Source organism: Dama dama, chromosome 12 (assembly GCF_033118175.1).
Source record: "Dama dama isolate Ldn47 chromosome 12, ASM3311817v1, whole genome shotgun sequence".
Classification (NCBI taxonomy): domain Eukaryota; kingdom Metazoa; phylum Chordata; class Mammalia; order Artiodactyla; family Cervidae; genus Dama; species Dama dama.
This window is the reverse complement of record NC_083692.1, coordinates 15,785,653-15,812,712: the sequence shown is the minus strand read 5'-3', so window position 1 is coordinate 15,812,712 and position 27,060 is coordinate 15,785,653. Positions and strand designations below refer to the sequence as shown.

Below are 27,060 nucleotides of genomic sequence, written 5' to 3'. Positions count from 1 at the left end.
CCCCACCCGCCAGGAGCCCTGCTCCGGCTTCGCGGCTCCCAAAGAGGGGATAAGAGGAGAGCGCACGCCCACCGCCGTCCGGGTGATGACTTGGGGGTGAAGAATGGCTGCGGGAGGCGGAGGCCCTGGCGGGGACGCGCTGGCCCTTTAAGGGGGGGACGGAGCGCATGCGCGGCGCGGGCCAGAGTAGAGCCTGGTGGGCGGCAGGCCGGCTGGGGACCCTGCTGCCGGCCTCTCGGTTGGCCTAAGCTTCGCCGGAGCCAAGACCTGCGCGGGGAGCCGCGCGCGCGCGCGGCAGACTGCTCTCGGCTCACTAGCGCAGCCCGCCCTCGCCGAGGCTTTACCCCTCGGCTCCGGCTTCCTCCGCGGCCGTGGCTGCGCGAACCTCCAGGCTTGTTCTCCCCGCCCCGCGGTCCTGCCTCCAGCCCTTAGCCGGGGGAGGCGGGGGTGCCGCGGGAGGCCGAGCGAACAGCCGCTGAGCATCCTTGGCCCGTCGCGGCCGCGCCACCGCCCATGCTGCAGCCGGTCCAGGGCGGCGACCCTGTGGCCGCAGCCCGCCGCTCGGTGACCCTACGCACCGCCCGAGCGTTCCCAGCTGAGCCCCGGGCCCGAGAGCGGGACCCGCGCCCCGCGATGGCTCGGCTGGCGCAGAGCGGCGCCGGGTGCCCGGCATCCTCCCGCTGAGACGCGCCGGGCTGGGGACCGGTGGGGCCTGGGCGCTCCCCGCTTCGCCTCCCCGCCGCGCCCTTCCTGGGGGGCTCCACTGCTCCTGCCCGGGGTGGGGGTGCGAGGGGACAGGAGACCGAGACAAAGCCCACTTTGTGCGGGGAGTTGGCGGCGGGCGTGGAATGTGCGCGTCGACGCGCGCCCCCTCCCCGCGCCCCTGCCAGCTGCGAGTCTCGAATCCCAGACTCGTCGCGTCCGAGAAATCGAGCCCCATCGCCGCCCTCCGATCCGGGGGGTCGCGACCTCGGAGCCGACTCCCGGCCTGGAGTCTCCTCGGCCCCCCACCTCGGAACGCGCACAGGTGTGAGCGTGCGGTATTTTGTAGAGGAATTTGTTGCTCTTCAAAAAACTGGGACCTGGGGCGCCCGGTCGGCGTGGGCACTCGTGCCTCTACCCTTTGGTGGCCGCAGATCTGAGCTGCCTGGCCTCAGTTTCCCTCCGGCTTTTCTCCTCGGGCAGCCCAGGCTGCTGTCCGGTATTGTTCTCGCTCTCAAAAGGGGGGTGCTTTGGTGAAAGCTGCCAAGTTGAGATGAAATCTCTACATCCCGTTTTTCAAAAAGAACCAGGCTTCTAAGGTTCACCCGGGACAACCAAGCCCCTCTGCCCAGCACTTCACTTTGAGGCACTGATTTTTTTCACCCTCCCATCAAGTAGTGTTTTATTGTACGGAGCCACGCCCTGGTTTCTTAAAGGTGCCCCGCGCTCTGTTTGGCCATGTGTTATCTCTGTAGCTGGTGTGTGGGAGGCCTCCCGTGAGCCACCTGTTTTTTTGTTTTTATCTTTACCCCTGCCTGCTGCTACGTCCTCCCACCCACCCGTCAAGGATTTGGGGATGCCAGGGGGGAAGAAGGTTGTCGGGGGCGGCAGTACCGGCGCTGCCCCCACCGCCGCGGCTGTCCCCTCTGGGGTCCGGCGTTTGGAGACCAGCGAAGGAGCCTCAGCCCAGAGAGATGATGAGCCAGAAGAAGAAGGGGAAGAGGACCTACGAGATGGAGGCATCCCCTTCTTTGTTAACCGGGGTGGGCTGCCTGTGGATGAGCCCACCTGGGAAAGGATGTGGAAACACGTGGCCAAGATCCACCCCGATGGAGAGAAGGTGGCTCAGCGGATCCGTGGGGCCACCGACCTGCCCAAGGTGAGGGGTTTGCGTGGGGTTTGCGTGGGGCTTGCCGGGCGGAGGAGAGCTAAGGTTTTAGTGACCTGGGGGCTTCCAGAGCAAAGTGCCACTTTTCCTGTTGGCGTTTGGAGCTACTGGCATGGTAAAGTGTTAAAAATACAGATAGGTTGAACCTGTCCAGAACTTTTACTCAATTACCATTGAGGCTTTTTTGTGAGGTCCACATGCCTTGTTTCTAGGATTGCCCTCCTCCATCTCTTAAAATGCCCATGTGTTGTGGGCAGAGCAGCAGATAAACTTAATCACGCTAACGGGTGGCTTGACATCTTATTTGCTAAGCCCGAGAGCAGTGGGCAGAGAGAGAATGAATGACTGAGGAGGGTCCAGGGTTTCAGATGTTGAGTAAATATTTTCATGTGTTTCGCTGAATTCTCCAAGAACCTTGTGCATGAAGTGCAGTTTGAGGACCCATTTTTGCAGACAAGAAAGCTGAAAACTCAAGTAGGAACTCAGGGCTCCATAGCCAGTAAGTGGCAGGGCTGGGTCTCTACCCGCCCCACCGCAGGTCTTCCGGTTCCAGGGCCTCTGCTCCATAGGACATGAGGTTCCAGGGCAGTTAGAAGAGGGCCGTGGAGAGGGGCAAAGTTCAGGCATTTTTCTGTGCATTGCAAAAACAAAGTGCAGTCATTTTTCACGACGGCTGGCCTTCAGTTGTGTCACCATGAGGGCCGAGGCTGTCTCATTCATCTTTGTCTTCCCAAGGCCTCCCGTGTGCCTGGCACAGAACCGGCACTTGTAAGCATTTGCTGAATGAAAGAGTATTTGAAACGTTCTGTGCCCTATAGTACTTGGTGGAAAAACACGCCTGATTTTTTCTCCCCAAAGTTATGGTTCAAGACTAGGGAAATACTCTCTCAAATGCAGAGACCTGAAATTCCCTAAGAAAAGTCAGCTGGCCAGAGGTCGGAGCCCCATGCTTATGCGTACTTGTCCAGGTAAGAAGGAAGGGACCAGAGAGAGTGGCAGTTAAGGTGGATTAGACAGGGAAGCAGGTGGCCTGTTTTGTTCTCTTTTTACTAAGTTATTGGTAGAACCATCAGAGACTATCTTCTGGGACAAGCTGAATTCAGTCAACCCCCAGGTTGAGGGTTGAGCTACTGCCTTATATTTTCAAGGGAAATTGAATGTGGTTTGATTTTGAATGGCTACATAATCACCTTCTGAGCTAATTCAAAATTAACTAATTCCCTGTGGTTGGCCATTGTTTCCAATAATTTTTTCCTAAAATGAGCACTGTGGTGCCCATTCTACAACATACATTTGGAGACCCACCCTGATTATTGGAGAAGGAAATGGCAACCCACTCCAGTATTCTTGCCTAGAGAATTCCATGGACAGAGGAGCCTGGTGGGCTGCTGTCCATGGGGTCGCACAGAGTCGGGGAGGCCTGAAGCGACTTAGCAGCAGCAGCAGCTCTGATTATTTCCTTGAGATAAATTCCTGGAAGAGGAAATGTGGCATCAGAGGATATGGACATCTGTTCCAATCACCCGCCTAGTTGTAAACTCAAGCAGACCCCTGTTTGAGCCACAGTTTTCTCGTCTGAGGTTGAGAGTGGTGTTGATTGTAGTGAAGTTAAATGAGATAAATGTGTTAAAGCATTTTTTTTTTAAATTTTGTTCTGGTCTCAGTTTCACATGCAGGATCTTTTTAGTTTGTTGTGCAAATTCTGAATTGCTGCATGTGGGATCTAGTTCCCTGACCAGGCATCAAACCCAGGCCCCTTGCATTACGAGCACACAGTCTTAACCACTAAACCACCAGGGAATCCCTGTGTTAAAGCATTTAAGAAACTGTAATGCTTCAGGCTGGTGCTGATTACTGGGTGTTCATTCCCTCTGTCCATGCCCTTCATCAGGAGGGGCAGCTAGGTCTCACTCAGCATTTGTCCCAGTGAAGCCAGAGCCACACGCTTCTCCCACATGAGCAAGTCAGGGATTAGCAGATGGCTCTCTAGCCATCCTGCTGATGTCTAAAGCAGGCTCTGGGAGAGTGTGAATGGTCCTCTGTAGAACTGTCACCACTTCAAGGGACTAAAAACAAAATTGACGAGCTCATTAGCAACTGGTCTTGTAATGTCATCTTGTCATCTTCAACCTTCATGCTTAGAAAAGAAACTAATGAGGGAATAACACTATTGTCTGTGGCAAGTTTCATGACTGACATGTGTGGTGGTCCTGAAGGGATTTTGTGAGAGGATTGGGAGAACTGAAACTCCCACTTCTCAGTCAGTTCAGTCTCTCAGTCATGTCTGACTCTCTGCAACCCCATGGACTGCAGCAAGCCAGGCCTCCCTGTCCATCACCAACTCCCAGAGCCTACTCAAACTAATGCCCATTGAGGCAGTGATGCCATCCAACCATCTCAAACTCTGTCATTCCCTTCTCCTCCTAGCATCAGGGTCTTTTCCAATGAGTCAGTTCCAATGAGTCAGCATCAGGTAGCCAAAGTATTGGAGTTGCAGCTTCAGCATCAGTCCTTCCAATGAATATTCAAGACTGATTTCCTTTAGGATAAACAGGTTGGATCACCTTACAGTCCAAGGGACTCTCAAGAGTCTTCTCCAACACCACAGTTCAAAAGCATCAATTCTTCAGCACTCAGCTTTCTTTATAGTCCAACTCTCACATCCATACATGACTACTGGAAAAACCATAGCCTTGACTAGATGGACCTTTGTTGGCAAAGTAATGTCTCTGCTTTTTAATATGCTGTCTAGGTTGGTCATAGCTTTTCTTCCAAGGAGCAAGCGTCTTTTAATTTCATGGCTGCAGTCACCATCTGCAGTGATTTTGGAGCCCAAGGAAATAAAATCTCTCACTGTTTCCATTGTTTCCCCATCTGTTTGCCATGAAGTGATGGGACTGGATGCCATGATCTTAGTTTTCTGAATGTAGAGCTTTAAGCCAACTTTTTTCACTCTCCTCTTTCACTTTCATCAAGAGGCTCTTTAGTTCTTCGCTTTGTGCCTTAAGGGTGGTGTCATCTGGAGAACCTCTATACCGTCAGCAAAAACAAGACCAGGAGCTGACTGTGGCTCACATCATGAACTCCTTATTGCCAAATTCAGACTTAAATTGAAAAAGTAGGGGAAACCACTAGACCATTAAGGTATGACCTAAATCAAATCCCCCTCCTCAAACCACAGGAAAAGTTGGGGCAGGGGGGTTCTCCTCCACCTTGGCTCAGAGCAGGAGTCTAGGCCCCAGAGTCTGGGCAGAGTGGAGATGTCCAGGAGGCATCAGGGTCCGATCCCAGAGTGCCAGCAGCGTGGACCCAGCACTGGGCTGCCCCACCCCCCACCCCCTGAGTGGCCCTGTGCCTGGAGCTAACACAGAGGCAACAGAGGTTACACCGTAGTGGGACCAGGAGTTTGTGCTAAGCCACTTCAGTCATATCCAACTCTTTGTGACCCTCTGGACGGTGATCCTCCAGGCTCCTGTGTCCGTGGCATTCTCCAGGCAAGAATACTGGAGTGGGTTGCCACATCCTCCTCCAGAGGATCTTCCCAACCCAGGGATCAAACCCCCATCTCTTATGTCTCCTGCACTGGTAGGCAGGTTCTTTACCACTAGCGCCACCTGGGAAGTCCGCCAAGAGTTTGGGGGACAGCATAATGTTTTAAAAAGACCAGGCGAGCCAAAATTCAAAATGGGGAGATTTCACATCAGAATCCAGATTTTTGGCATCTTTCCAGAAAATGAGAAGATCTGAGCACAGAGAATCTGTGATCCCACATGGCAGTAGGCAGCCGGGGCTGAGGGCAGGTTCCCCTCCCCCAGCTGGCTGCAGACCCCCACCTGCTCTCTCAGTCTGCCTTCCTTGTTGATGTCACCTGTGCGGCCCCTGCAGGTGGTTGAGTCTGGGGTCCCCACGTGTGTGTGTGAGTCTGGGGTCCTGAATGTGTGATAAAACATGACATCCACCATGTTCAAATCCTGGGTCTCCAGGAAGGGACCCAACCTCCTTGCACCTCAGTTTCCTCAGCTATAAAGTGGGCATAAGCACAGTACCCACTTCTGAGGGGGTCACTGGGAGAAACTGATGACGTAAAGCCTGTGAAGTGGGTGAGCTGTAACGTGTACTCAGCAAATAGCACCTGGAGATGAGGGTCCAGGAGACCACCCCACAGGCACCTTGGGGAGATGTCCTCTAGAAGGATGATACCAGTATGTTAACAGGCGACAGTTCTAGAAGGATCGCAGATCCAGGAGCCGTTTGTGTTCCTTTGTAAGACTGTCTCCTTGATGTCTCAAGCTGCCCCTAGTTTGTTTGTTTGTTCATTTTAATTATTATTTATTGATTATTTATTTTTGGCTGTGCTGGGTCTTCATTGAGGCACCTGGCTTTTCCTTGGTTGTGGCACGTGGGGACTACTCTCTGTTACGGCACATGGGCTTCCCATTGCAGTGGCTTCTCTTGTTTCGGAGCAAGTGCTCTAAGGCGCTCAGGGGCTCCAGTAGTTGCAACATGCGGGCTTAGTTGCCCCACGGCATGTGGGATCTTAGTTCCCGGAGCAGGGATCGAACCCACATCTCCTGCATTGGTAGGTGGATTCTTAACCACTGGACCACCAGGGAGGTCCCCTGCTACCACCTTTTTAAAAGCTCAGTGGCCACGCATCCAGACCCAGCGGCCCAAGTTCTTCTGACTGCAGCTGCAGACACTGAGCTCCTGCAGAAGGTGAATTTGGACGTCTCCCCTCAAAAAGGCAGCATTGCCGGTGTCCTCATGGGCTGACCGGTGTCTCTGACACGTCCAGGAATAACAGCGACAGTAGGCAGAGCCCAAGTTTCTGCTGTCTGCCAGTCCCTGTCCTTAGACCTGGCCTCACAGTGTTTCATCTAGGCTCTGAGCTTGGTTCTGTTTTGGCACCCACTTTACAGGTGAGGTGTCTGAGCCATAGAGATGGTAAGGATCTTGCTGCCAGACAGTAAATGGCGGGGCTGGGATTTAGACGGCGATGGGCTGGTTCTAGGTCCAGGTCTGTCAGCCTCTAGGGTTTCTTGCTTCTTGTCCACACACTCAGCTGCAGGCTGCCCAACCTCCCCCAAGCCTCCTTTCTGTTCTAGACTGAGATGGACTCCACCAGGAAGAACGCCTTAATAGAACTCAGGACATCACATGGTTCCTGAAGCAAACGTAACCCTTGGCCTTGGTGGCAGAGGAGGAGTCATTCCTGGATGGATCTGGGCCAATATCACTTTCCTCCACTGTACCCGACTTCACCCTACCGCTCTGCAGCAAGGGAGCATTTCTGGGCTCCTGGTTTGGGGTCGGGGTTGAGGGGTTGCCACCCCTCCAGCAGGTCTGGTTATTTGGATATACAGACTCTTGCCTGTTTGTTTGGTTTGTGTGAACATTCAGAAGAAAGATACTGGCCCATTGGTTGACATGAGTTAACATGTCACAGCTGTCAGACAGCTCCCTCCAGCTATGCCTCAGTGGTGGTGTCCTTTAAGGCCCTACTCGTGAATCCAGGATCTTTTTACACTTTTTCTGGAGCCCTTTAGTTCTTACAGAGCCTCCAGTTCCTGGGTCCCGTGTCTAGATGGCAGGTGATGCCCTCATGGGTACCACCCGGCCCTGGCCCAGGGCTGGCTTGTGCAAGCTTGCTCAAAGGACTCTTGGACTACAGAGCCCTCCTTGTTTGAAATGTCTCAGGGGAGGGTATACTTACAGTCTCTACCCAAGCTCCTAGAAGTCACTAGATGCCCTCACAGGAAGTGGAGATGACTTGCCTGGGACCTTCCACCTGAAAAAGCCAGGTGCCGTGCTGTTTATAGTAAATAGTGCTATCATTCCTCTGATTCCTCTCTCAGCCCACATCCTTGACCCAGGGAGGCCAGCCAGGCCCTCAGAGAGTTCTGGAGCCTGTCTTGTACAGGGTGGCCAGGCAGGAAGACAGAGCACTCTCTGTTTGGGGTGGTTATCCCCCTGATTTTAAGCGGTGGCCACAGTTCGGGCAGCAGCAGCATTACTTTGCCAACAAAGGTCCATCTAGTCAGTTCAGTTCAGTTCAGTTCAGTCACTCAGTCATATGACTTTTTGCGACCCCATGAACCACAGCACACCAGGCCTCCCTGTCCATCACCAACGCCTGGAGTCCACCCAAACCCATGTCCATTGAGTCGGTGATTCCATCCAACCATCTCATCCTCTGTCGTCCCCTTCTCCTCCTGCCCTCAATCTTTCCCAGCATCAGGGTCTTTTCCAATGAGTCAGCTCTTCACATCAGGTGGCCAAGGTATTGGAGTTTCAGCTTCAACATCAGTCCTTCCAGTGAACACCCAGGACTGATCTCCTTTAGGATGGACTGGTTGGATCTCCTTACAGTCCAAGGGACTCTCAAGAGTCTTCTCCAACATCACAGCTCAAAAACATCAATTCTTCAGTGCTCAGCTTTCTTTACAGTCCAACTCTCACATCCATATATGACTACTGGAAAAACCATAGCCTTGACTAGACAGACCTTTGTTGGCAAAGTACTGTCTCTGCTTTTTAATATGCTGTCTAGGCTGGTCATAGCTTTCCTTCCAAGGAGTAAGCGTCTTTTAATTTCATGGCTGCAGTCACCATCTGCAGTGATCTTAGAGCCCCAAAAAATAAAAGTCAGCCACTGTTTCCACTGTTTCCCCATCTGTTTGCCATGAAGTGTTGGGACCAGATGCCATGATCTTAGTTTTCTGAATGTTGATTTTTAAGCCAACTTTTTCACTCTCCTCTTTCACTTTCATCAAGAGGCTCTTTAGTTCTTCTTCATTTTCTGCCATAAGGATGGTGACATCTGCATATCTGAGGTTATTGATATTTCTTCCGGTAATCTTGATTCCAGCTTGTGCTTCCTCCAGCCCAGCGTTTCTCATAATGTACTCTGCATATAAGTTAAATAGCTGTCTAGTCAAGGCTATGGTTTTTGCAGTAGTCATGTATGGATGTGAGAGTTGGACTATAAAGAAAGCTGAGCGCCGAAGAATTGATGCTTTTGAACTGTGGTGTTGGAGAAAACTCTTGAGAGTGCCTTGGACTGCAAGGAGATCTAACCCATCCATCCTAAAGGAATCAGTCCTGGGTGTTCATTGGAAGGACTGATGCTGAAGCTGAAACGCCAATACTTTGGCCACCTGATGCCAAGAGCTGACTCATTGGAAAAGACCCTGATGCTGGGAAAGATTGAAGGTGGGAGGAGAAGGGGATGACAGAGGATGGGATGGTTGGATGGCATCACCGACTCAATGGGCATGAGTTTGAGTTGTTGGAGTTGGTGATGGACAGGGAGGCCTGGCGTGCTGCAGTCCGTGAGGTCAGAAAGAGCCAGACACGACTGAGCAACTGAACTGAACTGAACTGGCGGGGTGTGAAAGGGGAAGTAGCTGCCTCCAGACTGAGGTGTCAGAGGCTGGGGACTGCCCAGACCGGAAGGAGGGGGCCAGCAGGGCCGGGGAGGAAGTTCACGCAGAGTCCTCTCCTGGGCAGGGTTTTCTCCCTTGCGCCTCGGCCCTTTGGAGCAAGTTGATGCCTGTCAGAGGCTGTGGTGCCGTGAGGAGTCACTGGTGTTTCACTTCCCTTCATGTCAGAGCCCCGGCCACCCCGGCTGTGCCCTCAGCCCAGCCCCCCGCATGCACCCGGCCCTTCCCTGCCTGTACAGATGGACGCACTCAGCAACCCCCAGCTGCGGGGGGGTAGGCCGAGGCCGAGGGGCAGCAGGATGGGGCCTTGTCGCACTGTATGAGGAGCCCTGAGACCACCTCAGAGCTGCCAGCGCTGGGAGCCAAGGGGGACCCCCGGGGGGTGGGCCTTGGACCTGGAAGGCTGGTTCCTCTCTACCCAGGAAAGCCCGACCCGTAACCCCAAGGGCCTGGTGGGTGCTTCCCTTGGCTCCTGAGCCTCACTTGACTTTTTGCGGCCAAACTGCCAGCCTTCAGGCCCCCCAGGCCGGAGCAGGTGGCCTGAGGGCGCACACCCAGGTGTGGCTGCTTTTCTGACAACTGCTGGGTGCCGAGGGACCACTCCAGGGGGCCACGGAGCCTAGCCTGACTGCCAGCACCTGGGCAGCCCAGGCTGGGGGTTCCCAGTTCTCAGGGTGCCGGACACCTTCCCGACACCCACCCCTTCCCACCACACCCCCACTCTCCCCACGACACCCCCTTCTCCCCGTGTCTGGCCGGACTCTGGAGAGTCTCTTCCGCTGAGGAGGACTGTCCAGATGCCCAGTTAGCCGTGTTGTTGTAGGTGTGGTGCTGGCAGGACAGACAGGTCTTGAAGGAGAGCCGGGGCTCCTGCTGCCTCCATGGAACCCTTCCAAAGTGCCTAGTCCACAGCAAGCCCTGTCCCAAACCACGTCCCCCTCCTGCACTTCCTCCTTCTTCCCAGGGGAGCAGGAAGGCCTCGTCACTGTGCTGTGATATGAGGGTGGGGTGGGGTGACACCCCCTGCCAAGGGTGCATTCACTAGGGACAGGAACACCTGGTCAACTTGATTTTGAACACAGAGTTGAACCCCAAACCCAAAAGAGCTTAACTTCAACCTTGACATTCCTGGGGACACCTTGAAGTTCATGAAATGTAAAATTCCAGACAGTCAGCCTGTGTTTTTCTCTAAAATTAGGAAGGAAGCATAAAATTGGAATATCAGCGTAAGCTCCAGATCAGAAATGCCGTCAAGGGCTAGGAGGGTGAGGAGTGGCCAGTGGGGGGCTGGGGGGTGTTGGGGGAGGGGCTGCAGAGGAGAGAAGCTCAGAGGAGGGAGTAGCGGGGAGCTCCTCCATGGGACGTGGCTTCTCTGGGGGCTCATCTGGGTGTCCGGCGGGCTGGAAGCTCCAGGGTGAGCCTCCCTCCGTGACCAGAGCCTTCTCTCTCCGTACCCAGATCCCCATACCGAGTGTGCCTACGTTCCAGCCCTCCACGCCTGTCCCTGAGCGCCTGGAAGCGGTTCAGCGCTACATCAGGGAGCTGCAGTATCCTCCGTGGTCGGGGTCACGGCCGCCATCCAGCTGGTCCGGAGCCGGCTGGGGCTTGTTTCCAGACAGGGCCGGAGGGCACTGGGCCGAGCAGCCGCACCCGTCCCCGACTCCAGGGGGTGCCATTCCCACGGCATCTCTGAACCCCCGGAGTCGTGTGCACACCACCCGTGTCCTCCCGGGTATCAGAGCGGGTTTGTCTGATGAATGCCACACCTGCTCTGGCCTCCCGGCCGCCCCCTTCCTCCTCTGTGTGATGGGATCACTGTCTCCTGACTGACCCACTGGTGGAAGCCTAGTCCAGGTCTGCCGGCCTAGACCTCCTCTGCTGACCCAGAGGCGGGGGAAGCTCCCTTGGGGCTGTTTAAAAACTGGTCTAAAAGAAGTGTGTGTTGGGGGAAAGGGTGTGTGTTGAGGGGAGGTGGCAGGTAGATGGAGGAGAAAAAGGAGTTTTATGCTCCAGGAGACAGCTTCCACATCTTGGACGTATCCCCTACTTCTTCACCTTTTTCCTCCCTGGCAGGAGGCCAGCTGCCCAGCATAGGGAGAGCCTTGGGACACCCCCAAGCCCGGGATTCCCCTGTGTCCCTGAGCTGAGCCTCTTCCAAAACCTGGGCCCTGCCTGGAACTCTTCCACCTGGGCTCCCTCTGACCCTCCTAGCTGCTGATTCGGTCCTAGACAGCAGGACCCCTAAGGGCCAGGCATGGGTCCTGAGCAGAAGAAAAGTCAAGCTGGTTACTGAAAATTGGGTCCAGCCCAATATAGGGGGGAGAGGGCAGGGGGCAGAGATGGGGACTGGTGGCCCGGAGAGGGACCGGTTGGCTTGGGAGCAGCACCCAGCAACAGAGCCGTGTAGGAATCCCACTCCAGCCTTCTCCCATCCGTTTGTGCTGTTTCTTACCAACTGGAACATGCAGTACTGCTGAGAGCTATCCAGGGCTCAGGCGTCTCTCCCGGCCCTGGCCAACCTGGCTGCCTGCTGCCCGGCTCCCTTCCTGGGAGAGGAAAGCTGGGAACAGAGGATGAGTGAGGACAGAGGGGGGCCCTGTAGGGGAAGGAGCCAGCGGCGTGCTGTGCCCTCCTCTCCCTTCAGACGATCACGCCCTGAGCATCCTCCCAGGCACTCTCCAGAAGCACTCTGGGGAGGCCCTTACCCAGCCTGCGCCCCCGGGGTCTGGATGGGGGCAGAGGGACACACCTCTTCCAGATCAAGCCAGAGAGCCCTTAACCAGCACCCACAGGTACAATCACACAGGGACACAGTTCTTTGAAATTAAGAAGAGCAGACCTCTGACAGGGTAAGTGTGGGGAGCACAGGTCCCTCTGCACCAGGTCACAGGGCCTGGTCTGGTTGGAGCCCCTCAGTCACCTGTGGGTGGAAGCTTTTCAGGCAGGCAGGGACTCTTCCCAGGGGAGCCCACCAGCAAAGCATGTACCACCGTGGGACCCTCCTTAGGACGTCCTAAAGAGGGGACTCTGGCCAAGATGGGTAGCCAGGGCTCCCTTGAGGAAAAGGAACCCCAATATCCATGCTGAGCCAAGAGGGTGATGGCAGCCCACCCTTGGTGATGACAGGATGGTCTCAGGTGGATGTCGGTGTGTAAGCCTCATCTTCCTTTTAGGAGAGGTGGGCCTCACAGGAGAGTCCTCCCCCTTCTCTCTGTTCCCTGGCATCACCCCAGTTACCTTACTGGACTCGCTTCTGGTCATTTGGTACAAGGCCCAGTGTTTGAGTGGGAGGGACCCTACTGGGGAGAACACTGCATATCTCACTTCCCATTCTGCCCCCCCCAAGTGTAGACCCCTGGCTGGATTCACCCCATGGAAACCCTTAGGGCAGAGTAGAGTGGAGAGTGAATAGTACAGGTGGGTCTGGGGGCTCAGCCCAAAGCTGTCTACAGGTTTAAAACCCTGTGCTTTTATGAGGAATGTGAATTTTACATCTTGCTCCACATATAATCAACCCATGATCACTTCCTTATGAAAAATGCTTTAAATGGTTTATTAGCTAAATTACTTAATCACCCCTTCTCTGAGCCCTCGGGGGGAGTGCAGCCTTCCTCACCCCAAAGCTCTGCTCTGGTTGTCCTGTGCCTGCTGTGTGTGTGGGACCAGCTCCAGCCTCATGGGACGGAGGAGTCTGACACCCTCCCCTGCAAAGCCAGTGGCCAGGATGCATTCCCAGACCCAGGGGGCAGCATTTGGTAAGGAGGGAGGAACCAGGCTTCAGAGATAGTCTGTTTTAAAGTGGCCTGAATTCCAAGTTCAAGACCAGGCAGAGGAGTCACTGGGCAGCTAACTGCCTGAGATCCCATGTCCAGGCTCCAGGGAGCTGGCCAGCCATGGGGGAGCAGTTACAACAACTAAAGGTTCTTCAGAGAAGTCATAGTTGGGTCAGGGGTGTCCACTGTGCTCCAGAAGAAACAAGATCAGTGCCAAGGTCTCCGGCATCTTTGGCATGCTATCCCATGCACTCCCCGAACACCATCTTTACAGGAGGCCCCCAGCCCAGTGGCTTTCAAAGACCTGACTACCACTGCATGCCACCCCCCAACCACCCTCCCCTCCAGAGGACTCAGGAGCAGGACTCTGAAGGAAGAAGGAAATGCAGGGACAGAAGGGGAAGAGGCCTCTTTGCTTACTTTAGTGGTTGTCTCTTCTCCCACCCCTTAGGCTCAGGAAGGATGTGAGGGGGAGGTGCTGGGTCTGAGCTGAGGCAGCTTGGAAGGCGGGGGAGTCTTTGTCCATCTAGTCTACCTCCCGATTCTCCTTCACCAGAAGGGACTGGAGCCTTTGTCCTCATGACTCTGCCTTCCTCCTCCCCAGGCTGATGGACCTGGCCAAGGAAATGACCAAAGAGGCTCTGCCAATCAAATGCCTGGAAGCGGTGATCCTGGGAATGTATCCTTCCTCTGAGAGGCCTGAGAGGGGGCAGCCAGCTACTCACACCTCCAAGGCCATCTTCCTCCTCTGGAAGGGCCCTCCCAGCTCCCTTTCCCAGAAGTCACAAACTTGGCCCCAACGTGAAGGAGTTTGGGGGGTGGGGGGGGGTCAGTCTCTTGCACCTCAGTTGGTAACTTCCAAGGCTTACTGGGCAGTTTTTTTTTTTTTTTTTTTGAGCAGTGGACACAGTGACCCTGTTCTCCAAACCACAGATCGGGGCTCATCGTCTCATAAAGCTGCTGTGCTATTTCCAAGAACCAAAGAGTCTGGGAGAAGCAGGTTGGATGCCCAACTGTTGGCATTTCCAGGGCATGCGGATCTGTGGAGATGATGCACATCCCCTGATCTTTAAATGTAAAACTGCATAGTTAAAAAAAATCAGAACTAGGACCTACAGCTAGATCACCAGAGTAGTTAGGTAGCACAGACAATGCCCCTAGAGGGGGGCACCCAATATCCCCAGTTAAAGCAAAGTTAGGAGATTGGTATATGGCCATTTCTCTGCCGTAAGTAGTTCCTGCCTGAATCCTACCTTGTTTATTACAGAAAATTTTAACCTCATATAAGCATAAATTAACATAGTGCAGCCTATGTGCCCATCACTCAGTTTTACCAACTCAAGGCCAGTCTTGACTCATCTCTGCCTACCCCACACTCTTCCCTGTACCTACCAAGGCTTTTAAATATTCTATCTACCACTCCTGGAGTAGGCACTGGGCTCTGTGCCCAGCAGGGTGAGGGGGCAGGTGCCTAATGGAACAGGGAGGAATCGCTCGTTCAGACAGGTCAGGGAGAAGACGACAACGCTCACAGGCGAGGAGCACAGCTTCTCTGAGGGGGATCAGATCCCCACCCCCATAGACATACCTGCCTTAAACTGTACACAGAGACTGCAGGGGTGACCCCCCAGTCCTCCTCCCTAAGGGCTAGTCCCACTGTGTCAGTCCTTTGCTGCCCAAAGGGACCCACCAGCATTGCCTTGTCCAAAGGGTTCTCTGCTGGGAGAGTGTGAGGCCAGCCCAGGGACTCCAGGCCGCTGCCAGCGCCTCCTTCACCACCCCACGTTTGCTTCTCCTTCAGGACCACGCTCCAAAGTGGAGGTTCCCGCCCCCTTGTAGGAGGGACACCCTGCTCCCCTCCCCGTGAGCACATAGAGAAGCTGGTCCAGACGGGATCACATGGTCCCAGAGGCCGTCCAGGGGTTACCTGCTGGCTTGTGGGCAGGAAGAAAATAGGAGTAGCTCCCCATCTGGACGGGACGTCTCCCTGCTGTCCCCATAGAACTGCCACAGCTCCCTTCCGAACACGTGGTGCGCACTGTACTAAGTCTGTTCCCGGTCTCATCCTCACCGCACTCAGAGCCTGCACCTGGCTCAATCTGTGTTCCCAGTCATTTGCTTGCAAGGAGTCAGGCCTGGTCAGCATCGCAGTGACTGTGCACAGACTGCAGGGTCAGGCCAACCTGGACCTGAATCCTAGCTCTGCTGCATCCTCACTGTGGCCTCAAGCAAGCTCCTTAGCATCTCTGAGCCTCGGAGTCCTCTTCTGCAGAAGGGAACAATGGCAATCCCATCCCACAAGTTTGTTAATACAGTTAAACAACCAGGTGCACGTTGGACACTGGATGCAGTGTCTGCGTGGTCTGTATGCCAAGCTTTTATCCTGTTCATCTCATTCTACCCATTTGTTCAAAAAAGAGTTTTGAGTGCCTGTCATGTGCCATGTCTGTGCTGGGCCCCAGAGATACAGCAGAAAAGAGAAAAAAAAAAAATGACAGACAAGGTGGTCCCCATTCTTAAAAGTTTATATTCTAGCCAGGGAGACAAAAAGTAAGCAAGTAAACCAAGAAATAAGAAAAATAATCACAGATTGTGGTGATGTGCCACGGGGAACATATGTATAGCAGATTTGCTTTAGGAAGGGGGGTCAGCGGTCCCAGCCAAGCCTGAGGCCTGAGAAGGAGCCAGCAGAGCCCAAGGAGCCGCCAGAGAGAAGAGCTGGTGTAGACGGTCCTCCGTGGAGGTTGGAGTGGACAGCTGACTGCCTCCCAGGCCACCAGCAACCTTGGTTTTATCAGAAGAGCAGTGGGCAGGATATCTACGCATAGAGGGGTGGGGGCGGTGAGAGAAAAGGAACAGGATTGTCTGTGCATCTGTGATGCACACGTGTGTATCAGCAGGTGTGAGAGGAAGGGCAGGGGTGAGGAGGGCTGTGTGTGCGACATAGCGGAGGAGGGAGGTGAGGGGGAGACAGACAGACAGACAGGCTGGTGGACGGAGGGCCTCACACTTCCCTCACCCCATCACTCTGGAAGGCCGGGCAGTTGAGGGTGCCCTGCTCACTGTTACTTGGTGAGCTCTGCTCCACGTCATGGCAGCAGCCAGTAATCCGCGCCTACTGTATGCTGGGCCCAAGCCTGACAGGATGTGGATGAGCAAGACCCCTCGTCCGCACTGGGGAGCTGGGGTCCGGGGCGGCTCACACAGCCCCTCCCGGGTGGGGTGCGCAGGGTGGGGCCGCCCCGCCCCTGCTTCTAGCCGTTTCCTTAGCTGCGCTGGCCCAACCAGTTACCTCACCAACAGCATGCCCACCCTGGAACGCTTCCCCATCAGCTTCAAGACCTACTTCTCAGGGAACTACTTCCGCCACATCGTGCTGGGGGTGAACTTCGGGGGTCGCTACGGGGCGCTGGGCATGAGCCGGCGCGAGGACCTGATGTACAAGCCGCCGGCCTTCCGCACGCTCAGCGAGCTCGTGCTGGACTACGAGGCCGCCTACGGCCGCTGCTGGCACGTGCTGAAGAAGGTGAAGCTGGGCCAGTGCGTGTCCCACGACCCACACAGCGTGGAGCAGATCGAGTGGAAGCACTCGGTCCTGGACGTGGAGAAGCTGGGCCGCGAGGACTTCCGCAAGGAGCTGGAGCGGCATGCCCGCGACATGCGGCTCAAGGTGCGTGCGCGCAGCCCTACCCGGGGCATCCAGGGCCTGGGCAGGGGTGGAGGTGGAAGGGTGGGGCTGGAAGGGCAGAGGTGAGAGGTGGAAGGGCAGAGGTGAGAGGTGGAAGGACAGGGGTGGGGATGGAAGGGGTGGGGGGCAATGGAAATGTAGGGGTGGGGTGAAAGGGCAGGGGTGGAGATGCCGCTTCCTAGAGGCTCACTCTTCCAGGGAAGTCCCCCCTTGCTCCCCCATCTTCCCAACCCACCATCCCCACCATCCCCACCCCACCTTCTCAGGAGAGGTGGAGCCAGGCGTTGGGGAGGTGAGGGTAGGAAGTTTCTGGGCTTCGCTCAAAGGTCATTGCTGATGAGACAACCGCCTTAGGTGGGCAGCCCCAGGGAGGCTCTGGTCGGGCCACAGGGGAGCTGAGTTTGGGCCTAGGCAGGGGTGCTGCTATCCTGGTGGAGGGAGTGCAAGTCAAGGCTGGTGGGGAGTCATGGCCAGTCTGGAGGGAGTGGTATTGTGTGGGCCGGGTGGCAGCTTCCATCACCCCTGTCATCCTGACTCTTGACCCCCAGCCCCAGGGGGGAAGTCAGAAAAGGGAAGCGGGTCAGACAGTGGGGAGACAAGGAGGGACAGCTCCTTCTCCTTCTTGGCCGGCCGCAATGAGCAGGGGTCATGGTGGGGGGCGGGGGTGCTGCTGACCCAGAGTAGTGAGCTGAGCTGCTGAGATGCTTGCCCCCGGAGCCTTTCAAAGTGAGCCAAAGCTTGGCCTCTCTCTGGGTGCCCCTGGACTTGCGGGGGGCCTTCCCCTTTGCCCAGCCTCTGCAGCTCTGCGCTCTGCCTCTCCTGGCAGCCTGGGGCCACAGCCATGACCCTGGCAGTTTCATGTCCACTGCAGCTCCCCAGGACCCCAGGAGGGCCGCAGCGGGCAGGGGAGGACACTGAGGTGCAGGGAGCCCAGAGACTTGCTTGCAGCCTGTGGGCGGCAGATGGGCCTGGGGCTCAGTCTCCGGATAGGGAACCTAGACACGTCACAGGTGCTTTCAGGAATCCCAGCCACCCTGCCCTGCCAGCCCCCAGACCAAGACCAGGGGTGACAGCGACGGTGCCTTCCTTCCCCAGGGCAGCAGCAGGCTGCAGGTGACTCCGCTGCTTTCAGGAGCTGCCCTCCTCCACCCTCTAGCTGGTCCTCCCCCCTGGTCCTCCCCTGTGGAGGTCTGGGTGCCCAGCTGCCCGAGTATCACTGCACCTTCAGGGGAGCAGGCTGGATCTAGAGCTGGAGCCAGTATCACCTAACTTCAAGTGCTGTGTTTCCCAGTCCGTTTGGTGCTTAAGACCTCCCATGTTATTTGCACCACCACCCCTCCAGCACCCATCCTGTATACCCCACATTTTGAAAATTCAGCTCAAAGGGACTGTGTCGCCTAAGTTCACTTGCTCCCCCCACCTCCTTTATCCCCCTTCATCAGAGATGTCGCCACTGGTCTGAGCTTCTGATCTAACTGGAGATAACCTGTGTCACCTGTGGGTCTTTGGGCTCCCAGCCCCAAGCTCACACACAGGCTGCTTCTCCAGCTGGCCCCTCTGCCCGGCCTGGGTAAATGCTCCTTTTCTCGGGGGCCACCATGAACCCTCCCCAGTCGCTGCTGCCCACGTCCATGCTGTTTCAGGGGCTGATGGGGTTTGGGCCGCCTTGCTGTGGAACTCCCGAGGCCCTGGCCGCTTTAGCGCCCGGGAAATGGGTTCAGGAAGACCCCGAGAGAGCGCAGAGCAGGGCTTGAGGCTTCCTGGGCCCTATCCAGAGCAGTTTTGGGGCTGGTGGCTCCGTTAGGACAGGACAGGATCTGGGACAGTCCTGAAGTGAGTCTGTGTGCCTTCCTCCCCACCCAGATCGGCAAAGGGACCGGCCCTCCGTCTCCCACCAAGGACCGGAAGAAGGATGTGTCCTCCCCACAGCGGGGACAGTCCAGCCCCCACCGCAGGAACAGCCGCAGCGAAAGGCGGTGAGCCCTGGGTTTCGCCTTGCCTGGCGGGGGGGACAGGGAGGGGGTAGGTGCACAAAAAGGCTTCATCCTTTCTGCTCATCTTCCCCTCCCTCTGATCTCCCCGCCAAGCTCATCACATTCCCACCCTTCTCTTTGTCTTCCCCACTGGAGGGAACCTGGGAGGGTGGGTTTGTTCGTATGTTGATACAGCCGCAATGAAGTCCCATTTCTCCAGGGAGAGGACATCCCTGGCCCACCGGTTACCCTGTGTGGGCACCCTGGTGCCCAGCAGAAGGCCCACGGGGGAAGGTCCGAAGCCACAACCGCAGAGCTGCAGAATGGGCTCTGGGGGAGGGAGGGTAGAAGGCGGGGGGCCCAGCCAACAGTGAGCTCTTCCAGGAATATTGCCAGAAAAGGTTTAACCTCAGGTGGCAGCCGGTGGATGGCTTTGAGCGTAACCTTTGCCCCTGCGAGAGTCAGTGGGTTTTGCCTGTAACCAGATGGCAGAAGCATCCTGATAAAATGCCCGGCGGCCTCATCAGATCTGTCTCCCCTTGTCAGTCTGGCTCTTGCTTTAAAGGTCATTCTGGAGACCCCTTCAGGTTATATGGGATTCCCTGGTGGCTCAGATGGTAAAGCATCTGCCTGCAATGCAGGAGACCTGGGTTTAATCCCTGGGTCGGGAAGATCCCCTGGAGAAGGAGATGGCAACCCACTCCAGCAGTCGTGCCTGGAAAATCCCATGCATGGAGGAGCCTGGGGGACTACAGTCCATGGGGTCGCAAAGAGTCGGACACGGCTGAGCGACTTTAACTTTTTCACTTTTCTGGAGACACCTCTCTGGTGTAAAGGGCACCTCGCTGCCTCCCATAGCCAGCCTCCTTCACTTTGACCTGGGAGGCTCTCAGAGAGAACACAGGGTCCCTCACAGGGATTCACTGCTACTTCATTACTTAACCTGCAGCCAGAGTGAAGAGCAGTAGCCCGTGAGAGAGTGCGGGGCCCACACTCAGGCCTGCAAGGGGGGTCGGGGCTTTCCAGAAACGCACTTCCACGAGGACCCTTCCTGCTGCATTTGGGACACCTTGGAGAATGGAGAGGGGGGAGCCAGCGGTGGGGGGGGACAGCCACCCCTGGATCCCTCCTCTCCCACCTCCCGGGGGGGCCACTCACCCCTTCCCCTTCCTCTGTTCTCTCCTCCCTGCAGGCCTTCCGGTGAGAAGAAGCCTTCAGAGCCCAAAGCCATGCCAGACCTCAATGGGTACCAGATCCGGGTATGAGGCGGGTGGCAGCACCCCCTGCCTCACCCACTTCGGGGGGGACCAGCATCCTCCAGCCAGACCAGCCTTGCTCCTGGGGAACACGGGGCTGATGACGGGGCGAGCGTGTTGCAGCTCAGCCTCCCAAGCTGCTGTCCCTCCGCTGGGCCAGGCCCTCTTAACTGTGGACCAGGAGGCAGTGAAGAGTTGAATTCTGAGCTTTTAACTTGATAACCTGAAATTTAAAGTATTGGGAAAAAGAAAAACTTAAAAACTAGTGGATCTGGCCAGTGACCGGAAGGCCAGTGCTTAGAAGATTCTAAGTGTCGCGGGGCCGGGTGAGGAGGGATTGCTGGCTCTGGCTGGTACCCCTGCCCATGTGTCTGGGGTTTGGGTCCATCCCCCCCATGGGAAACCTCCCAGCTCTGCTTGGGCCGTGGGGGGATGCGGGAGCGATGTTTCTCCAGTCCTCTCTGCCCTGGCAGCGTTGTGACCCAGAGAAAGGAAAGCAGGGTAGGAAGCGCCCCGAGAAAGGTCTGCGTGGTCCATATCAGGAGCTTAGCACAGGCCCCGTGTGCCGCAAGAGCCAGAGTGTGTGTCCCAGGAGGGCCCCCATGCCCTTGGAGCCCCACGGACAGCGCTGTGTGGGCGGACACTGCCCAGTGCTGGGATGCGCTGGACGAGAGCCCGGGAGAGAGCCGCTGGGGGAAAGAGTTCCCAGGCCCCTCTCTGGTCCCCTTGCTCAGCCCAGCTCTGCTTGTTGCTGCAGCTGGGGCCTCCCTGCAGAGGGGCCGGGCTTGGCCGGGGGCCCAGAGAGGCACTGGGCTCGGCGTGACTGTGGGGAACCAACAGACCTGGTGGGTCCAGGAACCATGGTGGAGGACGAGGTGGGACCCTCAGGCCTGGGTCGGGAGGCCCCCAGGGACTGCTCCCCCTTCCTGTTACCTCAGCCCCTGCTGGGGAAATGAAGACCAGGCCACGGAGGCTTGTATCCCAGCCCCCGCTCTCCTGTTCAGCAGCCTGGCTTAGGTGTGGAAGGCCCAGCGATGATCGATGATCGGGCCTGGGGCATGAGGCAGCTCATTAGGGAAGGGCCTGAGCTGCTGGAGTCTGCACCGCCTGCCTGGAGGGCAAGGGAGAGGTTGTGGGGAGAGGTTGGCGGAACCGGAGGAAGGTTCTGGAGGCTCAAGCAACAGAAGAGGTGGAAGGCAAACAGTGCAGGGTGGCCACTGGAGAGAGGCAGAGCCCAAGAACTGGGGAGTGTAAGTGAGAAAAGAAGGTGAGAGTTTAGAACCAGGCGGCCTTGGGGAGTAGTGAGTTCCCCATTGCTGGAGGTATTCAAGCAAAGATTAGATGGTTGCTTGTCATCTAGAAAGCTATAGATCGGATTTAGGTTACGGAAGGATAACTGAAGGAGATGACCGTTAAGGTTTCTTAATACTGAGAGGCAACTGTGAGTAAGGTTACCTAGGGACTGAGGGCCTAAAAGAGGAAAGAGCACAGAGCCCAGAGTTGTGAACTCAGATTCCCCCAGGGCCGAGCAGCTGATTGAAAGGAGGGCTGCAGGGCTGGGTGGGGACTGTGGCCAACGAAGGAAGGCACAGCCTCAGCCGCTGCTGGTCTGCGGGTCTAAAGGCAGGCCCTGTGTACCAGATGGCCAGATGTTTTTTCATTGCAGAATTCTGAATTTTTACGTGAAACATGCAGATTTTTAAATGTTGGCAATCAACTCAGAAAATTTAAAAGCCCAACACGAAAAAGAATGACAGTCTGTAATCTTAAGAGAGTAGCAAGGACTTGGGCTGGGGAGATGGATGCACTGAGATGGCATGGAGATGGAAGGGATGGAAGTTCTAGGCGTCCCAGAGCAGGCTGGACCAGGGCAGTGTCCTCGCCATGGCGGCTGCTCCCAGATGGGCAGTTGCCTCCTTCCCACTCAACTCTCCCTGCAGACCAGAAACACTCAGTCGTGTCCGACTCTTTGCGACCCCATGGACTGTAGCCTACCAGGCTCCTCCATCCATGGGATTTCCCAGGCAAGAATACTGGAGTGGGAGGCCATTATCCTTCTCCAGGAGATCTTCCCAACCCAGGGACCGAACCCGGGTCTCCCACATTGCAGGCAGACACTTAACCGTCTGAGCCACCAGGGAAGAGGGGGTGGAGTAGAATAGAAACAGTGCCGTTCTCAGTCTGCTGGGGAGATGGATGAGGCCTGAGGAGCCAAGAGAGGGAGAGATGGAGACAGGATGCATCTGCTGACGTGGGTGCCTGCCAGGGAAGGCACTGGGCTGGCAGCTCTTCAGACCAGCAGCTCTTGGCCCAGAGTCAGGCCAGGCAGAGAAGCCGGCTGCTCACTCCCTTGGGTTCCTCCTGGCTCCATGGGCCCTTGGCGAGGTGCCTAAGCTGCCTGCTGGGCTACATCATGGCCAGAGCAGTCCGGGGGCCACTGTGAGCCCCAACTCAGCCTCCCGTCCCATCCTAGTTTTCAGGAGGTGGGGGTGGTGGGCCCCCATGTTCACACCTTCACCTGGGGCAGAGATGGATCCACTTGGGAGGCATGAGGCTGAAAACGGGGCCTTTTGTGGGTGTGGAGGCGGGTGCCTTGTGATGTCCCCCCGGCAAGCGGACCACAGGGCTTGAGGGTGAGACATGATGGGGGGCGCTGGGGTCAGAGAGACGTCGGTGAGAGCTGCTCCTGGCACGGGAACCCAGCGGGGTGCTCTGGTCCCCCAGCTCCCTCCGAGCCCCTTGGGGAGAAGCAAGTAGAATACAGCCCCAGCTGCAGAATGCAGCCCTAGAATGCAGCTGCTGTCTGCCGGGGGAGGAACCGACATCCCCACCGAGAAGCCCCTAACACTCCCTCCCCTTTTCCTCGCTGAGACCTCGGGCCTGTGGACACCCACGGGATACAGCGGTGCTTTTTTAATTTATTTTTTAACACATTTCACGTATATGTAGCAAGCCCTCCTCCCCTCCTGGGTGTGTTTACACAGGCTCTGCTCCGCGCGCGGGGCGGCCTGGCTGCAGAGTTTCTGGGGAGGCAGGGGGCAGGGACTTGGGGCCTTAGTCACCATTGTCAGCATCACCTCATCTCACTTCCTGTGAGGGACCAGGCCCGGCTCCTCTGGACTCAGGGCTGCCTCCCAGCACTGTGTAGGCTCCTCCGTCCCTGGGGCTCGGGGCTCCCGGCTGGGGAGGGGTCAGAGGAGGTCAGAGAAAGCTGTGTGATGGAAGGTGGGCCGGCATTGCGGGATAGTGACTGCTCCCCAAGGCCGGGCTGCCTATGCTCTGTGCGGGCTGCCGGGTCAGAACACTAGGAACCTGGGTTTCCAGCCGTGTCCCAGCCACTCACACCTGCCGCTCCTCTCCCTCCCGTGGCCTCAGCAGAGTCCCCATCCCCTGGCCCCCTCAGCAGCCACCCCATCCTTCCTGAGCCTGGCCAGGTACGGAGAGCTGCACCTCCCACCCTAGGCGCCAAGATGAAGCCTAGGGCCAGGGTTCTGAGCTGCGGGGAGAGCCCGAGTTTGGCCACGTCTGGTTTCTGGCCGTGGGTCATCTCACACCATCCCCCTGCCGCTTCCAACTTGGACTTGACTTCTGGCCCAGGGACCGGGTCTCCTACTGACCAGGAGCTGCCCAGAGGCCTGTGGGCCTGGGTCCCTGCCTGGGTGGTTTTCAGCTTAGCTTTGTTGGCTTCCCCCAGGCCCACCCTCTGGCCTCAAAGTACAAGGAAAGTGTGAGCTGGGGGCCTAGCCTATGGACTGTGTTCTGAGTGCCAGAGCCCCGCTGTGTTGAACTCCCCACCTCCTTCGCCCCACTGAGAAACCAGGGAAGGGCAGGGAGGTGCTCTGAAAGAGGGGTGCCTGGGGTGGGCGGGGGGGTCTGACCCCGACCAGGCAGGGCTGGCGGGGTGCTAGCTGCAAGTCTGTCAGTATTGACCACCCCCCTCACCCCATCTTGGTGCTCCAGAGTCCCAAGTTTCCCTTTTTCTTCCAAGTCTGATGAGAGGAGAGATCGGGTGTGCTTGGCCTGGGGCTTGGTGATGGTGTTGGCTGCCGTGTTGTACTGGACTTTGTTGTTCTTCTCATATCAGTATTGCCCCCCTCCCCTTTCCCTTTTACACTTCGTCTCATTCCTGTTCTCACTTTTTCCTTGAAAAGAATAAAGTCTCCCCCCAGCTCGGCTGTGTGGGCTGGGCAGAGACCACAGCCTGTAAGCCTTGTCTTCTTCCCTCCGGGAGCTGGGGCTGCAGCCGCCCCACCCGCCAGTGTCAGCTGCGGCAGCTCCGGGGGGTAGGGGGGTGGGAGGGGAACCTGACCGGAGGTTGAGGGGAGCCCCAAACAAGTCATCAGGACCCCTCGCAGCCCCAGCAGTCATGATGAAACTTCTGGGGTCCCAGACGGTCACACCCCTCAGCCTGCTGAAGCCACTCAGCCCTTTTTACTCCTCGTTTGGAAGATCTTTCCTGCTGGCTGTAAAAGAAGCCCTTTCTCCTTCACACAGCCAGTTCAGCCCCCGGGAGGCCCCCGGGCGCATTCCAGAGCACGTCTCTTCCTCTCCTAGTCCCCAGCCGTCCAGGAAGGAAAGAGGTGGAAGGCTGGGTGTTCTCCTGGGAGAGGAGGCTATTTCAGAAAACCATAGCAACAGGGATCTCAAGTCCCTTCTCATCACGGTCGCCAGTGCAGAACCGATGGTGGTTAAAGACACAGCTTTGGAAAACACCCCTGGTTCTACCTGTTACCCGCTTCTTCCTCTGCGTTGTCCGTCCAGCCCTGGACCTCTTCCCATGCTTTAAGGCAAGTCCAAACAATTGCAACCTGACCTGCACAGAGGCACCTTTTCATCTGTAACCCTTGCTCCCTACTTCTCTGCTCTCCTTTCATTCAGCTTAAGAGGAAACCCTAGACTTAGGAGGAGGGAGTGTATTTCCTACTTCTTATTCCAGCCAATCCCCAAAAAACCCTAAGAGACGTGTCGTCTAGCACAGCAGGAGTCCCTCACTTTCAGGAGTGTTGTGGTGAGGCGTGGCCACTGGGAAGAGGAGAGGTGGTCTGCTGGAATCCATGGTCTTGGACTGTACACCATTAAAAAGAGGCAGTTAAGCTATTTACAGGATCATTTAAATCCAGCTTAAACGATACCAAAAAAAAGAGCCTGATTCAATAAAGGTAGCCAGAGTTTGTGAATAACTTGGCTTATACCCCCTTCACACAAAAGGCAGTGTGTGAAATGTACATATTCGAGTCCAGCTGGTAGAGGGCCTTGTGGGTGGGTTTCAGTGACATGGGCTTATACACCGTGGGCCCCTGGACTGCTCTCATACGAACGGGGGCTGGGTTAAGTGCTGGACTGAGTCGGTCGTGAGTCAGCCAGGCTTACCGTGGCTACCGCGCAGCCGCTTTCTTAGAAATGAGACAGAGCTGAGTGCTGTCGCGGACTCCGGAGAGGACCAGAAGCCAGCTTACTGGGAGGATGGCCGCATTTCCTGCAGCTCCCTTTGCTTCAAGCTTGCAGCATGTGCCTGCCTAATTCAGGCACGTGACTATCGTGGGTTAGACCTCTGAATGCAGGTGGCACTTCTCAGAGCCTTGGACGTGAAGAGGTGGAAGCCCTGCACCCCCATCTGCCAAGATCTGACACGGATCCTGACCGTGACTGTGGAGGGCAGTGGTGACAGGGTGCTCGTCATACCAAAGACCAAGTCGACCGGCCCACGTGTGGGCTGCCTGGCAACACTTACAGTGTTTGCCAAGGGGGTGAGGGGCCCGCTGAGGCCTGGCAGGTGGTGGAGACGCGCCACCTCAGGTGGCCAGAGGGACCACACCCTGAGCAGCGCATGTGGGACTGTACGGTCCTTCCAGTCCCCAGCCAGAAAGGACTTGGTCATGGGAAAGACAAGACCTGGAAGAATGTTAAGTGTGGAAATTCCACACTAGCTGTGTGAGGACTCCGGCTTTATGGGCATGGTAACTGATGAGGGTGGGGCAGAAGGCAGTTTTCCCTTTGACGTACCTTAAGGTCGTAGCCTCCTAACCCGGGAGAGATCACCCAACCAGGCCCGTTTGTTGGGGGGAGAGATGATGGGAGAGGTGCGGGGGAAGAGGGTGGAAGTGTGGGACCTCGGGGCAACTTTCTCCCTAAACAGAGGGAGGGGTGGGGGGATACTAGAGGAGGTAGGCCCCCACCTGCTCCCCCCAGGAGAAGGGAAGCCACACTTTGCCTTAAGTAACCAATCAAGAAACAACCCTCTGGTGAGTAGCTACACCTGGGGAAGAATGAGAGAGAAGAGACAAGCCAGCCGCGGACTGGTTGGTCGTCTCCCTTCTCCGAGGCCCCAGCCCCATGTCTGCTTTACGAGACAACCTGGCTCTCCTACTCCCAGAAAAGGCCGTGTTCTGAGGATCTGGGTGGCAAGAAATCAAGCAAAGGAGAGTCTCAGTCTCCTTTGTGATCTCTGCTTCCTCAGATGTAAAGGTAAGCCATGCGCACCTGAACTGCCACCTTGTAATGCCGTCTACTGATCGTGGAAAGGGAAGCACCCTGAAAGCCATGAATCAACGCTCCATGCAGATGCTGAGTAAATTCAGGCCACCACGGGGAAGCCCTTCAGGCCGGGAAAGGAGTCTCTGGGGACACACCTCAGAGCTTAGGAGCTATAAAATAATTCTGAGCCCGTGAACTGTCCAGACTGCCTAGGGGAAACTGGCCATCCTTAATTCCCAATTGTTACTGATAATTACCAATTATGTAATTACCAATAATACTCTGGGATTCCTAGCATCCCTTCAAACAATGTAATTTCAGATCTGAAAATTCCTGATGAGTGGAAAAGAATACCACTTTAATTTCCATTTCACCAAGAGATGTGAAACACAGGGAGGGGTTAACTTACCCAGACACCAAGAGCCAGGCCAAGACAACAGGCGATGCTCCTAATCCCTGGCTAAGTGCTCTTTCTGCTGAATCGTAACCTAGGTGGTTCCACTGGTGCCTGGGGAGCTTTAAGTAACATGGATTCTCAGGTACTGATTCAAAGGTGTGGAGTCTGGGCTTCCGTTCAGGTGAGG

At 56.4% G+C, this 27,060-nt stretch overlaps 1 protein-coding gene across 1 annotated transcript; it reads left to right on the top strand.

Annotated features, from left to right (window-relative positions):
• Positions 1-223: 223 nt before the first annotated feature.
• VASH1 (vasohibin 1) lies at positions 224-24,196 on the top strand. The gene is made up of 8 exons (XM_061156556.1): positions 224-1,027; positions 1,550-1,861; positions 10,771-10,859; positions 12,105-12,161; positions 13,690-13,764; positions 16,374-16,755; positions 18,637-18,749; positions 19,939-24,196. The coding sequence occupies exons 2-8, from the start codon at positions 1,559-1,561 to the stop codon at positions 20,009-20,011; spliced, it is 1,092 nt and encodes a 363-aa protein (XP_061012539.1). The 5' UTR covers positions 224-1,027; positions 1,550-1,558; the 3' UTR covers positions 20,012-24,196.
• The last annotated feature ends 2,864 nt before the right edge of the window (positions 24,197-27,060 follow it).

Coding starts and splice junctions, on each gene's coding strand:
- VASH1 (XM_061156556.1), top strand. CDS start 1,559: ATGCCAGGGGGGAAGAAGGTTGTCGGGGGCGGCAGTACCGGCGCTGCC. Junction 12,162..13,689: donor AAGAGCAGACCTCTGACAGG/GTAAGTGTGGGG, acceptor CCTCCTCCCCAG/GCTGATGGACCTGGCCAAGG. Junction 13,765..16,373: donor GAAGCGGTGATCCTGGGAAT/GTATCCTTCCTC, acceptor TGGCCCAACCAG/TTACCTCACCAACAGCATGC.